General features: G+C 36.9%; 2 protein-coding genes across 2 annotated transcripts; one reads left to right on the top strand and one right to left on the bottom strand.

Annotated features, from left to right (window-relative positions):
- Positions 1–560: 560 nt before the first annotated feature.
- LOC143577602 (polyadenylate-binding protein-interacting protein 5-like) lies at positions 561–3,416 on the bottom strand. Its single transcript, XM_077061389.1, has 3 exons — positions 3,280–3,416; positions 1,663–2,062; positions 561–915 (listed from the first exon to the last, which is right to left on the bottom strand). The coding sequence occupies exons 2-3, from the start codon at positions 2,041–2,043 to the stop codon at positions 760–762; spliced, it is 537 nt and encodes a 178-aa protein (XP_076917504.1). The 5' UTR covers positions 2,044–2,062; positions 3,280–3,416; the 3' UTR covers positions 561–759.
- A 2,091-nt stretch (positions 3,417–5,507) lies between these two features.
- On the top strand, positions 5,508–10,402 carry LOC143577599 (E3 ubiquitin-protein ligase At1g63170-like). Its single transcript, XM_077061387.1, has 4 exons — positions 5,508–6,000; positions 7,756–7,881; positions 8,834–9,125; positions 9,993–10,402. Exons 1-4 carry the CDS (start codon positions 5,543–5,545, stop codon positions 10,185–10,187), a joined length of 1,071 nt encoding a protein of 356 aa, XP_076917502.1. The 5' UTR covers positions 5,508–5,542; the 3' UTR covers positions 10,188–10,402.
- Positions 10,403–18,925: the final 8,523 nt, after the last annotated feature.

Genomic DNA, 18,925 nt, shown 5'->3' with positions numbered 1-18,925 from the left:
TCGATCCAACGGCTAGAACCGGTTAGGAACTGGTTCCGGATGATTCGGTTCCAGAACCGGTTCCGGTTCGGTTCCAGAACCGGTTCCGGTTCGGTTCCGGTTCCTACCCGCCCACACTCAGAAATGCAAGAACCGGTCACGGATCATCGGGTTGAATCAGATAGGGTCCGGTTCCTACAAAAATCGGGTAGGGTCCGGTTCGGGTCCACCGGTTCGGTTCCAGGAACCGGTTTGAATGTACACCTCTAGCTGATACATTCAAAGCAATGATCTGTGCACAAACCTAGGATGACATAATATCTTAGGTTGAACTAGCATACTTCACTACTTGTGTGTGCGCATTCCGGTCAAAAATTTGTTGCACACTCAAATGAGCAAATGAATCGCATAAAATTTTATGTTGCAAAAACTTTAAGTGATAACTAATGGTGGACGATTTCATCAAAACAAGCACATCCTATAAAAAAACATATAGAAATCTATTGAGCGTTTTTGATCCAGTAACTCGTAAATAGACTTGCTAAAGAAGCCTATTTATCACATAACCAACTCGACTTCAATTGGAATGAAATCGACACAGTTTACTTGCATAACCGAGAATTTTCTTACCAATTTCCAACACAAGCATCATCAGTCTCCCAATCTATACAAACAATCAAAACAACTCTATATGTTCTCTCTACTTGTATAACCGAGAGTCACCCCAAAATATACACAGAAACGGTTAAAGGCCATAGAAAACAAAGCATTTGCAGGTTTTTACTTGGGCGAGGATGTGTGGTTCCACCAACTGCCTTCAGCAACCACCACCTTCTTCAGTTTTTGAGATCCACCCTCACTGGATGATCCAGCTTCTGACACGTCACCAATGTCCAAAGAATCTGGAAGATTCTCTGTAAAGTCACCGCTATGCAGCTGCAAAATTACAGTTAATTCAGTTGACATAAAGGAGGGCAAGAATACAGCATGTAGGAGTGTGCATGTAACCAAAATAAACGAACCGTACCGGAATAACTAACGTGCCTGAACTGAAATAATGCAACCCAATAAAAAGGCCTACGGTTCGGTTTTTAATGAATTTTTTTAAACATATTTTTCAGTTCGGTTTGCTATAACCAAAATGAAACAACAAATTTAAGTCATTTATAACAAATTAATAAATGAAATTATTTAAGTCCAGATGTCTAGTAAAAATTAATTATTGATTTAGCAAAAAAACTTAGGCCCAATGGTAAAACCGAACCCATACCAAACCCACCAAAAAACGACGGTTAAGCTATTATGATTTAAAGAAAAACACAATTTTTGGTTCTGTTTTGCTATAACAAAAACCAAACCGAACGGTAACCAAGAAAGTAAAATAAAGAAACTAATAAATTGTGTAGCTAACAAATTTTAGGTCCAAATGTCTAATAATCAGTTAATTATTAATTAGCAAAAATAAAATAAAATTTGAAGTCCAAATTCATTATTTTGGGCCACGTTTTTACGACCAAAACTTTTCGAGCCCAAACGATTAAAACCAAAACCGAACCTATTGCAAAAACAGAAATAATCAAAACTGAACAGTTTAAAAAAAAACAGAAACCGAATTTTCGGTGTTTGGTTTGAGCACAAAACCGAACAGTGTGACTGTGTGTGATCAGAAACATTAACTCTTACCTTAAGCTGACTCAGCATTTCAACAGCAGCTTCTATATCACCTCTGCAAGCAGTGTACACACTAGAAAGAGACTCTTCAGAAACACCAGGAAAAACCATCTGAAGATATGCCAAATTCATGTCATGATCAACATCAGCCTGTTTTCCGGTTAACTCTGCAGTATGTGACGAAGAACCATAAGAACCAAAACCAGAATGGTTCTTAAGTTTCAAGCTTTCAGGACTCTCGGTCACAGCATCATGATTCTCAGAATATCTTGGTGACTGACTTAGTGTAGTAATCCCATGATCATAGCTTTTAGTTTCATCAGTCGGTCCTCTTCTAGAGAGTGGAATGTATGAAGTAGCATATGGATTCAATGTTGATGATCTTGCCTTCATTCTCTTAGCTCACAAATGACTTCTCGTGTACAAAAAAAGGAGAAAAGAAGTCATGAAACATGGATTCAACTAAGTTATAACAATTTAGTAGAATATAAATTCAACGATGATGTCACATTAATATAACGAAATAGCTCTAATTCTAATGTGTCTTGACATCAACATTCAATACGAGTTAAAGAAAGCCCATTACCTAGGCCAGTAAACAAACCAAACTGACACGAACGAGGTTTGTTCGTGTTTGTTCATTTAAGCTTATATGAATAAACAAACAGGCTTTTTTTTTCATGTTAGTTTGCTAAGGAAATGAACAAATTGCATCCACTTGTGTGCGCTCGTTAATATTCTAAATGAGCGTGAATGAACAAACATATACGAGCGTAAATGAGCGAACTATCGAACATAGATAAATAAAATGAATGCGCTCCTCTTCATTCGTTAGCCAGTTACATGAGGCTTGGTTCTAAAACTTGAGTCGTTTAATGGCCAATTAGGCTTACTAATAACTAATAATGTAATGAATAAAGTTATATGCACATACAAACACACATAAATAGAAAAACATAAATGACTGTCACGAACGCATATGAACGGGTGAGGCACGTGTTCATGTCCTTTCCTTTATCAACAAACAAAAATGAACTTCTTGCCAAACGGCACGTTCGGTTCGTTTACAGGCTTTTAGAAAATCCACATACCGCTACCTATTTAGATACTTTCACATCTAACTACTTGATTAATAACCTTTATTAACACATAACTTAAAAACAGTTCATCCGCATTTCATTAAATGTGTATCTTCTTGCAAGACGAATTACTTGCAAGAAGTCTAGAAGGCCAAACACGACGATCAAAGTTTAACGAGCGAAATAATTCAACCGTCACATGCTATGATTACCTTCTAATTAGAACCAATGATATGCACATGTGTAACAAACAGACATACAAGTCACAAATGTATCAATCATCTAGGCACTTCAAATGTAACAGAGCATCAAACATATATATGATTCCAATTCCTAATACAGATATACACAAAACGCACAAATTTCAAATTCAAATTCGTTATGAACGATCACAAATCCAATAATATTTCACCTAAATTGGATAACCACAACGCGAAACGAATAAAAAACGATCAAACGCAAAGAAATTAGGTCAAAATATTAATAACGAACGAACGATGTTACGATATAAGAGAGATTCAATTAAAATAATATTACAGAAGCATCTTACATGATGATTGATTGATGATGAAGTGACGACAAGCAATTGACCGATCAAACCTCCAGAAGCCCTAAATTTTTGCTCGCGATGAACAAGATCAATTGAAATTGGGGAGAAGAGAATAATAATAATAATAATAATCGGGAAGGGAGGTCAGAGTGCGGTTTTGACGTGGCTTTGTTTTTTTTTTTTTTTTTTTTTTGACAGGTGGTGGTTCGGTTTTTTTACGATTATTGCTTAGCAATGAAAAGAGAAACACGAAAAACAAAGTTGTTATATACTTATATGATCAAAACGATATGCGCACATGCTTGGTTTGTTGTGACGACTCGACTATTCACAAAACAAAGTCTTCAAAGCTGTAACTAGCATTGAAGATTATGAGCGTGCAAGTCGTGGCGATATTTAGGTTTGCAGCTTATTAAGTATTTCAACATAAATACATTTGTTAAACCTGTTAAAAAAATCAGATTGAGTTATAACCAGTGATACTATTCATTCAGGTAAAAAACCTTAATCTACTAAAATTAACTAATTAATTAAAGGCAAATTGGATGTTAATAATTACACATTTTTGCAGTTGACCGATAATAATTACATATAAGAAAATAGCTATCACCGATTCCGCATTTCACACTAATTGTTTTCATTGGACCTTCGTTAAGGAAAACTTAATGTCGTTAAGTTTTTTTTTCCAAATTTCAAAATGATGTTTTAGGATTTTTGATCGTAATTGTGAAAGATGTATTTATAAAACCTTAGATTCAATGCCGGTCCTTTCTTGGAGAATGACACTGAATACCGGAGTTTGGCAGGAGCTCTTCAATACCTTACATTTACGCGTTCAGACATAACTTATGCGGTTCCACAACTATGTTTGTTTATGCATACTCCCCGTGACTTTTACTATAGTATATACGTGGGGACTATAGATCACGAATTACAGCTATTGGTTTCCCCAGTCACGTCTCTTATGAAATACTCTGATGTCGACTGGGGTGGTTGTCCGAACTCGAGTCACTCTACGTCGAGGTATTGTGTATTTTTGGGTAGTAACCTAATCTCCTGGTCTTCTAAACGACAAGCTACCATTTTCTCGTTCTAGTGCTGAGGCGGAATATAAAGGCGATGTTAATGCCGTGGCTTCATAATCTTTTGAAGTAGATGCTTGTCCCATTACATCGAGCTATGTGGTATATTGTGATAATGTTTCTACTTTCAATATGTCGGGAAATCCGGTTCAGCATCAACGCACGAAACATGTAGAGATTAATACTCGCTTTGTTCGTGAACATGTGAGATTGGGTAACATTCGTGTCTTACATATTCCAACCACATATCATTATGCTGACATTTTAACGAATGGCCTTCCTCGTCCTTTGTTCGATTGTTTCAAGTTCAATTTGAACGTTGTAACTGCTCCAACTAGATGTGCACAAACCTGTTTAAAACTTAAAACCGGTTTGGGTTGAAAGCGGTTTGGTTTGGTCAACAAAAATCAAAACCCGTTTAAGATCGGTTTCGGTTCGGGTTGAAACTGATTTATTGACCAGGTTACAATCGGTTTCGATTCGGGTTTAATTGGTTTTTGTCCGGTTTCGGTTCGGTTAACTGGTTATGAAACTGGTTTGGTGACGCAAATTACAAACCGGATCCGAACCTATGTTTTCAATCGGTTATAAACCGGTTTCTACATATTCGGTTTCAAACTTGTTTGGTTTTGGTTCGACTAACCGGTTTATTTGTCCAAATCTATCTGCTGCTACTACGGGGGCGCGTTAGACTATCAAGATATGCAAAAGGATATATATGATTAGTTTATATTTGTATCTGATTTATCTCAATATATTTTCTATATCTGTATTTGTATTGATATTGGAATATGTCTCCTCTTTTTAAAGGAGATTGATGTTTTAATACCGGGTAAGACAAGCAAGCAAACAAACAAAGAAAGCAGGCCATAGTCGTTAGTCCGTCCGTTGACTCATCTGTGGCTACAACTTACACGTCGCGTGTAACGCCAACAACCACACCACCACCTTACCTTGGGATTCAACAACCACACCACCAACAACCACACCATCATCAACAACACCCACTGCTTTCTTTCAATTCCAATCCATTCTTCCGCTGATTCCTTGATTCATCTCACCGGTTAGTTTTGATCACTCAGTATTATTATTATTAACCCAATAATTTGGTATAATTAAAGCAATTGCGAAAGACTTATAAAAACCCTAGATAGATTCATTCACTATTAATATTATTATTAATGGAGCGAGTAGGAACCCTAAATCACACTCATCATCATGTTATTGATATCACAACCACCACTCAACAACAACACCCTTCACCTTCTAGATCAACTCTTAACAGACAAGATCATACACCTTCAACTAGTGTCAATGCCAATGCCGGAGTGTCCAGAAACAACGCTTCGTCGTTTGCTAATCATGGACAAAGGAGTCCCTTGAATTCGGGTTATTGGGTGTGCACTGAGTTGGTGATCACTATGAGTCAGATTATTGCAGCTGTTGTTGTGCTGTGTTTTTCGAGGGACGAGCAGCCGGAAGCGCCGTTGTTTACCTGGGTTATTGGTTATGCTTGTGGATGTGTTGCGAGTCTTCCGTTGCTGTTGTGGCGGTGGTTTAATCGGAACAGACTTTCGGATCAGGATCCAGCTCAGCCTGCTACTCCGAGGTTTTTGACAGCTGTGTTACTGAGTGCAAGGTAATGTCTTTTTCTGATTGTGTTTCATAATTCGTATTCTAATTTTCTATGCAGTTAATGCGGTAAAAAATCAGATATTGGTCAAGGACCGATATTTGAGATATAGGTTATCACAGTGGGATATCGGTAATTTTTAATACATGCAGAATTTATATATATATCAATTTAACAGTTAACACTAACAATTTAGTGTACTCTCCTACCATTAACAAATTAACCTTTTGCAACTTACAAAACACTAACAATTGTAGCAAGTAGGAACTGATTAAGACTTAAAACACTAATAGCAGCAATAAGAAGAAAGACAAATGGGAGAACTGAAAGAAAGGTACTGATATCGGGAAAATCAGTGATATATCGGTCAAATATTATTGGTACCAATATTCTGACCTATATTTTGATCGATATTTCACATGGAGGCCGATAACCGACATAGCACTGATATTGACTGCATAGCTAATATCTGCATTTTTGTTTCCATTGGTCTTTTAGGGTTCCCAGATCTTAGTAATTTTATATTGATTTGCTACTCTGTTGATCGCGTTACCTTGGTACTTTGTAGTAAATTAATGGCCATCTTGTTAGATTTTGAGTTTTAGATAAGGCTAGTAGATATTTTTGTTTACGTTGTTGGTGGAAATAATGCTAGGGGGATATTTTAGTAAATTTAGCTTCAAAAATAGTGCTTTGATGAAACCATCTTTGAATATAGTCTTTGTACGTAGTTCTTTATAATTGCAGAAGAATAAAAAGTTCATGCTCTCTCACTTTTGCGTATCAGAACAACATGATCAGCTCTCTACCTCTCTAGAGGAAAATTTTAAATAGAAGACCAATCGCTCTCATCTCACCTTCAAAGTCATTCATTCTCAAGAACCAGGAGTCATTTTATTTATTTCATAGTGACATATGGGACCATCATGTGTGGAAAATATCTGTGGGTCTAGATGGGTTGTGAGTTTTTCCGACAACCATACCACTTGGATCTATTTAATGAATCGTAAGATGGCCACATATTTAGACAATACCTTGCTATGGTCCAAACTATACAAAGATGTATTTTCAAAAAGAATTAAGAAACTATTCAGGGACAGGGGATAATTCATTTGATCTTCTGTGTTGACACCCTCACAAAAAAGTGAAGAGCACGAGTAACCGACTCCTTTTTAGGGAGATAATTAAATTATTCAATTTCTTGGTTTTAAAAAGCGCGCACCAGGCGCAACACGATTGAGAAAACGTTTCCGAGCGCCTTGTGCCTTTTAAAACGAAGTTTAGCTCCAAAAACTGTGTTGTGAGGGAAACCAGCATCAGCTTATAAATTTGGTCTTTAAATTTGCAGATGAATAAAAAAGTTTTTGCTCTCTCATCTGTACCGAATCACCAAACCTAGTAGATTTTTGAGATCAATAAACACTTGACATCAATTCAATCACAAGAAACAAATGAATGCACATAATATTACATGTTTAGCAAAAAAACTTATATTAATTTGGTTACTGCTTATTAATGATTTTTATTCGAGTACATTCATATAAGAATCTTAAGAGGATAAAATTTAAAGGGAAATATCAATGAGTTTGACTGAAAGTAGGAGCCATGACGTTAGGGACCATTTCATCTCTAGTCAGACTTCAAATCCAACGGTGCACTATCTGAAGAAACCAAGACACATTAAGATAGAGTTGGTGATCTATTTATCTAAAATCATCTACATACCTGATGGATATAAATCTGGTTTCTGTTTATTTGCAGATTCAAGGTATTCATTGAATACTACAAAATGGGTTTGGATTGCTTCTTTGCGGTCTGGTTCGTGGTTGGTAATGTATGGATCTTTGGTGGCCATTCTTCTTTTTCTGATGCTCCTAACTTGTACAGGTATCACTCAATATTGTTAGGGTTGACCATCTCACATATCAACAAAGGTAACTGTTAGTATAGAATGAAAGACAGTATTCATGTAATTTGACATTTATCCTACATTCATAGTTAGTAGTAGAAATTGTTTACTTAATAATAAATACACTAACTGAATGGATAAGACAAGAGGCCAGTTTGGGCAGGATGGGCTGATTGGATAACAGGTCAAACTGTAAATAGTAATTAAATTAATATGGCAACTATTACTACAAAAGCTTTAAAATAATAATTTGACATTCAATGCTTTTTTTTATATATAAAAAGGTTTTGTAAATAATCTTTGTGGCAACTGTTGCTGCAAAAGCTTTAAAATAATAATTTGATATTTTGAACAAAAATTGAGGTAAGGTTATATGCATTAAAATGTAAAGTAGGCCTGCATATGAATCAATGTTCTGTTCGTGTTCTTTCATTTAACTTTAACCGAACATACAATCGAACACGGACAATTAAAACGAACGGGTTTTAGTGTCTCATGTTTGTTCGTTAAGAAAATGAACGTGTTTTATGTTTGTTCAGTAACAATATAAACAAACGAGCATAACTGAGCTAAAACCATTTAAATGTAATTGTGAATGACAATTCGTTGGACCCAAAAAGTTATTGAAGCTAGACTAGATTGTAATTTTTAATGAATATGTTAACGAATGTAAACCAATGAATTTAAACGTAAACCAACGATAAATGAGCGTAAACGAAGAACGTTCGCGAACATAAATGAATGAACCAAGCATGTGTTCATGTTTGTTGACATTGACAGGCCTGACAAAATGTACACTTAGGCAACTTCCGACATATATTGTTAACGAAATTGCCAAAAAAAAGTGCAAGTTAGGCTACACATCCAACTTATATATTTCAGTTTCTTGTTTTTATTATATTCTTTTTTTTTTGGTAATTTTGTTAACAGGTTATGTATAGTATTTCTTACCTTAAGCTGTCTTGGATATGCAATGCCATTTATCTTATGTGCAATGGTCTGCTGTTGTCTCCCATGTATAATATCAATCATGGGGTTTAGAGAAGAACAAACACATAACAGAGGAGCCACCGCAGAGTCTATTAATTCTCTACCTACCTACAAATTTAAGGTTAAAAAGGTTAAGCACTCAAATGACAAAAAAACTGACTTCAATTCTTGTGAAGGCGGGGTTGTGGCAGCAGGAACAGAAAAAGAGCATGCAATATCAGGAGAGGATGCTGTAAGTCTCGTTTTCTATTGTTTTTTTTTTGTTAAAATAGTTGATCCTGAAATTAATTTATCCTGAATTTTGAAAATTTTGATGAATTAGGTTTTAACAAAGTGGCAATTTGTTCGTAGCGGAGTTTAAGTTAATTAAAAGGGTTAAATTCTATGAACGTACATTAGTTATGTATATTAGACCCGTTACATAATCCGACCTGCCCGTTTTGTTAGGCTTAATATTAGTCAACCATCGTACTAGAGTAGGGTGTAAACGTGCCGAGCTGGCCCGAGCTTGAACTTGGCTTGTTTAACTTCTCAAGGCTCGAGCTCAGCTCATGAGTAGTCTTTCATGTTCGAGCTTGCCTCGTTTGCTCGAGCTCGGCTCGTGAGTACTTTTTCAAGCTCAAGCTCGGCTCAGTTATTATTTGTTAATTATTTTATTATATGTATCTATAATTTTTCATAATTCTAATCTTTGATGTAATGCTTCAAACGTTAATTTTCCTTTGTATGTTAATCCTCCCCAATGTGTTAATTAGTTATTTTTATCATACTTTTTGTATATAATAGTTATTATGTAAATATATTCAATATATTAAATAAAAAGTATATAAATTATCGGCTCGTTTAGGCTCCCGAGCCTACTCAAGCTTAATAAGTGAAGCTCGGTTTGACTCGAACTTTTAGCAAGTCATCTCAAGTAGCTCACAAGCTGTTTGGCTCGTTTACACCTCTATTATTGATAAATGTAAGGTACAATGAGTTTTATAGGCGGCTAAGGGGGAGGTTGGGTAACGGGTCAAATATGTAATCTTGATTCGGGTCAGGCTGACCACTTTTATCTATATTTTGGGTATTTATAGTTATTTACTTGTTAAAACAGGTGTGCTGCATTTGTTTGGCCAAATACGCTAACAATGATGAACTAAGAGAGTTGCATTGTTCTCATTTCTTTCACAAGAACTGTGTTGATAAATGGTTGAAGATTAATGCTTCATGCCCCCTTTGTAAGAGCCAAGTTGGTGAAATTGGTTCGAGTCCCCAAACTGAAATAACTGTCAGCAATGCGTCTCAGTGACGGTTTTCGGTGTGTTAATATGCAAAATGTTACAGCATGATTGTTGTTTCTTAAGTGAACATATGCCCAAAAGTCCAATTTTAAGGTTTTTTTTTCATTCATTTTTTGAGCTACATATGGTGTTGAGAATGGAAATTGTTTTTGCATATTAGGCATTTTATTAGGTTTTGTTTTATATAATAGCGAACCAAACAAGTAATACGATATTATTTTAAAGTTGGTCAACTAAAAATGTATACCAACGTATTCTTAAATAACAAAATATCAAACTAAAGTGCTACTAAATTTAACATTCTATACCGTTGTGATGCGCGTTAATTTTGTAGAAATCTAAGACTATTAAGATGTCAATGATGACTAATAAAAAAAAGTTAAAATTAAGGAAAATTTCCTAAAATGGGTCATTTATAGAAGGGAAATTGGATTTTAATAATCCAAACTTAATGCATTTGGCCGATAATAATCCTAACTTTGAAAATAGCTATCACTGGTCCCAACTTTCACCCTATTTGTTTTCATTGGACCACCGTTAAAAAAAACTTAACTTCGTTAAGTTTTTTCGAAATTTCAAATTGATATTTTATGGCTTTTGATCGGAATGAGGATACGAGTCGATTAATGTAAAACTTACCTCCAAACGATGGTCCAAATGACTAAAAGATGCTTCAATTCCGGTGTTTAAACTTTTAATTAACAAAAATCAAGCTGTTTGAAGCATTATTTCAAGTTAAGTTTTACATCAATCGATTCACATTCTCATTCCGATCAAAAGCCCTAAAAAATCAATCTGAAATTTGGAAAAAACTTAACGTCGTTAAGTTTTTTTTAACGGAGGTTCAATGAAAACAAATAGTGTGAAAGTTGGGACCAGTGACAGCTATCTTTAAAGTTGGGATTATTATCGGCTAACTGCATTAAGTTGGGATTATTACAATGATTTCAAATTTGTTACTCGTGATTCAAGTTTCCAACTTTGTCTCTGTGGTATCTCGTCTTTGGCGGCATGATAGCGAACATCGACGACGTGTTACTAAACACAGGGTTGACGATGCATTTATGGTGCTAACGTAGGGTTGACGATGCGTATCATTGTGCAAACACAGGGTAGATGATGCGGTAGGTATTAAAATTGGGTTCAAACCATGCGTTTAGTATTATCAAGATTTGAAAGGCCAGCTAGAGGATAGTGTTGTTAAGCAGGCTAAGTATTACACCCGTAATCTTTGAGTGTTTTATGTTGTCGACTATGGCTTCATGTCGGTCTCTTGTTTAATGTTAGTGAAGATGTATTCTCGTTTTTGTATATTTTATGTATTCTCTGTGTTAAGAAATAGTGAACGAAAACACTCAAAGATTACCGGTGTAATATATACAAAAACGAAAAACCAACATGAAGCCATAGTCGACAACATAAAACATTCAAAGATTACCAGTGTAATATTTAGTCTGCTTAACAACACTATCCTCTAACCGACCTTTCAAATCTTGGTAATACTAAACGCATGGTTTGAACCCAATGTTAATACCCATCACATCGTCTACCTTGTGTTTGCACAAGAAACGCATCGTTAACCCTACGTTAGCACCAGAAACGTATCGTCAACCCTGTGTTTACTGACACATCGTCGGTATTCGCTATCATGCCGTCTGAGACGAGATACCAAAGGGACAAAGTTGGAAACTTGAATTAGAGGAGACAAATTTGGAATCAGATTCTATAAATGGGGCATTTTAGGAATTTTCCCTAAAATTAATGCAAATCTATATCTATACTCTATAATAAAAGGCTACAAGTTTTGCCACTTGTCACTCCTACGTTAAACCTCACACTTTTTAACAAATTTATAATATTAAAAATAATAGTTACCATTATTAAAATTTATGCTTCAAAATTTATTAATTTGATATTTACTTTCTATTTTTTTTCAAACATTCGATATTTATAATTATCTTTTACTTTAAAATTGTTTTAAAGACTATTATACGACGATTGTATTAATAGTGTTTAACGGGTTTATTGTTTCTTGCATATTGATATTTATTAAATATTGTATTTTCAAGAACCACCCGTGTAATATATAGACCTCAAACTAGTACTAAATATAAAGTGAGGAAGTATGTGATGTGGTCAAATCATTAGTAAATCATGCACGCAAATGAAGTTGATACATGAGAGTGTTTGGACCACATTTAGGAGAAAATGAGAGCAAAAATTGCACACGGTTTTATGGTTCTTCACGATAATGTTTATGCGGACCCACCCTAAAACCATAGAAAATATTAAAATGTGAAAATATGTGAGATCTTACACCAACTTAAAATAGCTTGCCATACCACTAGAGCCAAACCGCACGAAACAAAAATATGCTCGGTCGTCCCCTCCACCTCTTCACAAACCGGACAATCCAAAGAGCCTACAAGGATATTTCATTTAGCCAATCAAAGTAAATACCGGGACTCTCTCTAGCTCCGCACGCCAAGTTAGGATGCCCACTTTTCCAGGAACCCAATTATTCCACTTAAACACATAACCAGAAGGGTCAAAACTTACCTCAATAATTCTCCGCTTCAGACTCGAGATTGTGAAGCTCCCTGACTCATCCAAATCCCACCCCACCCTGTCATTACCACCCACCAAGCGCACACATTGACATAACCTCAGTAGACCCTTTAGTTCATCCACCTCCGGAGCCAAAGACGACACTATTGACCAACACTCACCAACCCCATGTACTACATATTGTTTTGTAACAATAATAAAGAATTGACCATTAAATTTTTAAAAAGATAGCCTTAAAAATATCAATATATAAATCAGTGTATGATTTATTACTAAAATAAACGTTATGAACTAATTATCATCTTAGATGTATAACAAATACACAACGGATAAATGTCCGGATACGGACATGGCTATACAATAGGCTATATAAGATGAGATTACCAATACCCGTTTTAAACTTGTCAACATGTTCATCTCTACCAGATTCATTTCTAACAGAGGTCTCATGTTTGAATCTTGCTTCCACTTGTTTTCAACGCTAACCTTTCAAATGTCATCTGACTGGCAAAAGTTGCAAGTTACCTAAACTTAACGTGACCCGCTTGCATAGAAAGCTAGTTTTAAAGAAATCAAGGGTTGTTAACTACTAGCCGGTGATTTTTTTGCTTAGTGGTATAAGTGTTTGTCTCATTAAAGTTGTGTAAATTTAAGTTCCATAAAGTAAACATTAAACATATATTAAGAGTAGATGTTAAAAGTACTTTCCAATAGTCACTTTTTTCTTAAAACACTTGATCTCAACTCAAAACTATCTTCGACCTACAAATCTACAATCACACCACCATCTTTTTCTAATGATGGCATTGAATTTAATAAACACATTTTAAACAAGCAAGGTGTCACACTCTCAATCTAGGCCTAGGAGTGTAATCAATAGTTGGTACCTTTTTTATAAATATATCAGAGTAGCAGGTTAATGCAGAAGACTTTATAAAACATAAGGATCGATATTATAAATATTTACATTACAAAAGACGAGACAAAATTCTCGTTTAGTATTTACTTGTTTATATGTTTTACAAAAAGATTATATTTTAATATTTAAACAAAATTATTCGAGCCATCGGATTCTTGAGCTTCTTCGTCTCCACAAGCTCTAATCTTGATTACCTGCAAAATGTTATAAAAATACGTCAGCAACGAATGCTGGTGAATATGCTGACGCTAAAATATTTTCTTTACTTAACTATCCCTCGAGACCACGTAAGTCTCGGCCCATCTTGGCTTAGGAATAATCAAGTTAAACAATCATTATAAACTCGAGTCTCTACACTAGGTTACCTCAGCAAAACACCGCAGCGTTTCGACGTACTTAGGTACCATAAATATACACAAGGTCATTCTCACTCGAACATACTTTGGTTCGGCCCATCGTGGCTGGAGGTCGTGACCAGGCGTGGTGCGATGTGCCCACTGCATTCCACATATGTAAGGATCCAGACAAACGTATACTACAGCCTGAGGGCTAGGCTTATACTCTTATTTACAATGTTTTTAGAGACACGTAGCCTCATGTAAAGTTTTACGCATAACACGATTGATTGTTTGAAAACAAGTTTGTAAAAGTGGGGCGTATTCACCTTTCAAATGGGATCGGCTTCCAACACCGTCCGTTGAGTCTTTCTTGCTATCTCGCACCTATAGTACGAGTATAACTATCATTAGTCGGATACATGATCCGGCTTAAGACCTTTAGTCTTATTTATCTCGATGAACCTTTAGTTCATTATCTCTTTTACTTTAAAACCTTTAGTTAAAAAGTAATCTTTATAAACCTTTAGTTCATTTATAAAAACCCTACGTTTCTTTTTCTTTAAGAATCGTATTCTTTTATTTTTATATTTAAGTATACTCATTATACTTAAATATATTTTATAACAAAGAATTATATATAATCACACACATATATATATGTACATATACTTTTATATTCCTTTCTTTTCTTTTCTTTGTTATTTATTTTCTTCTTATAATCATCGAATATAATTCCGACTTAGGGCATTAAGCCTTATAATATTTTATTAATATGTTATTCGGGCATTATGCCTATCTTTCTTGGCTCAATATACCCTTCACACTCGGGCAACACTTCGTCACCGCTTGGTCACTCACTCTTTCTATACTTGGCACACTTCACGAGACACCAACACTTCTTGGCACGCACTTTGAGATAATCGTCGGGACGTCGGAACAGCACCTCCTCCTTGTTTGGAATATCGTTGGGGAGTGGCACGAATATCGAGATAATAGCACGGTTATCGAGGAATGGGGGCACGTAAAACGAGGTGGATTGATGGCACGTTTTTTGAGGTCTAGAGAGAGGTTAGAGAGAGAGTTAAGTGTGAGATTTGGTGTGTGGATTGTGAGAACCCGTGGCTGCTATTTATAGAGCCACTTTTGGATCCCATCGCGGTACGCGATGGGTCCCTTGGCTGGCCCGTCGCGTACCGCGACGTAGGCCTAGCCAGTCACACACTAGAACTGCCACATGGCGACACGTGGCAAGCGCCGCGTCACATGGCGACACGTGGCGTCTGCCACCACGTGTCACCACGTGGCACACGTGTCACAATCTATCGACACCCCATCGCGGTACGCGATGGGTGTCTCTCTTGACCTGTCGTGTAGCGCGATGGGTCAAGAAATCAGATTTTTCATTTAAGCCCCTGGAGTTTGGAAATTGACAGAATTGGTCCCTTGACTTTGGAAATTGACATTTTTGGCCCGAAATTTACGTGATGTTACATCCTCCCCACCTTGAAATAAATCTCGTCCTCGAGATTGCTTACGAGAACAAGTGGGGATATTTCTTTCTCATTTCGGACTCGAGTTCCCAAGTATACTCAGGTCCTCTTCGTGAGTCCCATCTTACTTTCACGATTTTCAAAGTTCGTCCTTTTAATTTCTTAGTTTTCGAATCTTCAATTTGAATTGGTCTTTCAATAAATTTTAAATTCTCATTAATTTCTACATCTTTTAGTGGCATTGAAAGAGATTCGTCGGCTAGACACTTACGCAGATTCGAAACATGGAATACGTCGTGTATCCTTTGCATTTCCTCGGGCAGTCGCAAACAATATGCAACAGTGCCAATTCGTTCGTGTACCTCGAAAGGTCCAACGAATCGAGGACTTAGCTTCCCTTTCTTTCCGAAACGAACTACACCTTTCCATGGCGAGACTTTTAACAGAACTTTGTCACCAACATTGAACTCTAACGGCTTACAACAGACATCGACGTAACTCTTTTGGCGATCACGTGCCGTCTTAAGTCGTTCTCGAATTTGAAGAACTTTGTCGGTGGTTTCTTGGACTATTTCGGGTCCAGACAATTGATTATCTCCGGTTTCAGACCAGCACACGGGCGTCCTACATTTTCGACCATATAACGCCTCAAATGGTGCGGCTTGAATACTCGTGTGATAACTATTGTTATACGAAAATTCCATTAGGGGTAAGTGGTCGTCCCAACTTCCACCTAAGTCTATCACACAAGCGCGGAGCATGTATTCCAACGTTTGAATTGTCCTTTCGCTTTGCCCATCAGTTTGTGGGTGATAGGCGGTGCTAAGGTTAAGTTTCGTACCAAGTGCTTGTTGGAAGCTCTTCCAAAAATGAGACGTGAAACGACTGTCTCGATCAGAAATTATAGATAGCGGTACTCCATGCAAAGCAACAATGTTGTTCACATATATACGCGCTATTCTACCCATTGAATACGACACATTGATAGGTATGAAATGTGCAGACTTTGTTAAGCGGTCCACAATCACCCATATAGCATTATGTTGTCGAGTCATTTTAGGGAGTTTGGTTATGAAGTCCATGGTTATTAACTCCCACTTCCATACGAGAATTTCGGGTTGCTGAAGCAATCCCTAAGGCTTTTGGTGTTCAGCCTTAACTTTCAAACAAGTTAGACATTCGCAACATGTGAAGCGATGTCCTTTTTCATCTCATTCCACCAGTAGTTTGACTTAAGGTTTTGATACATTTTGTCACTACCGGGGTGCATCATGTACTTGGTTTTATGGGCTTCGTTCATAATCTTCTCTCGCAAGTTTCCAATGATTGGTACCTAAATCCGGTTTCCCATTCTAAGGATACCATCGTCACCTTTGATTAGCGAGTCAATGGTGCCGTTACGTTTTTCATCGGAGATCTTGTTTTCATTGATCGCTTGAATTTGAGCAGATTTGATTTGGTCAATAAGATCAATTTGAAGTTCTAGCCTTAACGCTCGGACTCTTTTTAGCTTTTCGTGCTCTTTACGACTTAAGGCTTCGACCACTACGTTGGCTTTACCTTAACGATCTCACAGTCGTAGTCGTTAAGAGTTTCCATCCAGCGTCGTTGGCGCATGTTAAGCTCTTTTTGGTCAAAGATATGTTTCAAACTTTTGTGATCGGTGTACATGATAAATCTTACTCCATAGAGATAGTGCCTCCATATCTTAATTGCAAAGATTATGGCGCCTAACTCTAGATCGTGATTTGTATAATTCTTTTCGTGTACCTTCAGTTGACGAGAGGCGTAAGCGATTACTTTCTTTCGTTGCATTAGTAAACATCCCAAACCGGAATGAGATGCATCACTAAAGACAACAAAGTCTTCGGTACCTTCTGGCAAAGCCAGTATAGGAGCTTGGGTAAGCTTTTGTTTGAGTATATCGAACGCCTCTTGTTGTTTCGTTCCCCATTCATACTTGATGTTCTTACGAGTTAAGGAAGTTAGGGGAACAACGATTCGGGAAAAGTTTTCGATGAACCTACGGTAGTAGCCGGCCAATCCCAAGAAACTTCGAATCTCGGTTGGCGACTTTGGGATCTCCCACTTAGAGATAGCTTCAATCTTAGCGGGGTCCACTTGAATACCGTTAACGTTTATGATGTGACCAAGAAATTGCACCTCGTGCAACCAGAACTCGCATTTCTTGAACTTGGCGTACAACTTCTCGGTCCTAAGGATTTCAAGTAAGGTTCGAAGATGATTTTCATGATTGTCTTTAAACTTAGAGTAAATAAGTATGTCGTCGATGAAGACGATAACAAATTTATCTAAGTAAGGCTTACAGATTCGGTTCATCATGTCCATGAACGCAGCTGGCGCATTAGTAAGTCCGAATGGCATAACAGTGAACTCATAATGGCCATACCTTGTTCGGAAGGCGGTTTTCGGGATATCTTCGGATTGAACTTTGAGTTAGTGATAGCCGGAACGAAGATCGTTTTTTGAAAAGTAGCTAGCACCTTGAAGTTGATAAAAAAGGTCGTCGATTCGAGGGAGTGGATAACGATTCTTGATTGTTACTTTGTTGAGAGCTTGGTAGTCGATGCACATGCACATGGATCCATCCTTCTTCTTGACGAATAGTATCGGTGCTCCCCATGGTGATGAACTTTGTCGTATAAAGCCTTTCTCGAGAAGCTCGTCTAGTTGTTTCTTTAGTTCCTTCATCTTGGTTGGTGCGAGGCGATATGGAGCTTTGGCGATCGGAGCAGTACCAGGAATAAGATCAATCCTAAACTCTATTTCTCGATCGGGACGAATGCCGGGGAGTTCGTCGGGAAATACATCGGCATAATCGGAAACAACAGAAACGTCTTTGAATCCTTTGGTTTTAGATTCCTCGGTGACGTATACCATGAATGCTAGGCATCCTTGATTTAGACATTTGTTAGCCCTTATCATGAAAATTAGGGTAACTCGGCCAACGTCTTTATCCCCTTCAATTCGAATAGTTCGTTTATCAGGGGCTCGAAGTTCAACGGTCTTGCTATTGCAAAGGATACGAGCATGGTTGTCGGATAACCAATCCATACCCAATACAACATCAAAAACAGCAAGAGTCATAGGTAACAATTTAAGGGCAAAACATATCCGGCTAATAAGATTTTTCCGTTTTCTAAAGCTTCAGAGATTTTAATTGTTTCGCCATTAGCGGTCTCGACGCTTAGAGTTTAATTAAGTTTGATTAAATGTTCGTTTAATAGACTACAAAAGTTATAATCTATAAAACTTAAGTTAGCTCCTGAATCAAACAAGACTCTAGCATAAGTGTTGTTAACAAGGAACGTACCGGTGACGGTTTCCGGTGTGTCGGCCGCTTTCTTCGTATCAAGGACGAAGACTCTTGCATTGCCCTTCTTGGGCTCGTTATTTTGACCGTTACCACC

The sequence above is a fragment of the Bidens hawaiensis genome, unplaced genomic scaffold (genome assembly GCF_021521415.1).
Source record: "Bidens hawaiensis isolate Kalapana, Puna unplaced genomic scaffold, B.hawaiensis_p1.1 tig00028742_1, whole genome shotgun sequence".
Taxonomy (NCBI): domain Eukaryota; kingdom Viridiplantae; phylum Streptophyta; class Magnoliopsida; order Asterales; family Asteraceae; genus Bidens; species Bidens hawaiensis.
Note: the sequence above shows the minus strand (reverse complement) of the source record. Positions and strands in the feature narration are given on the sequence as shown.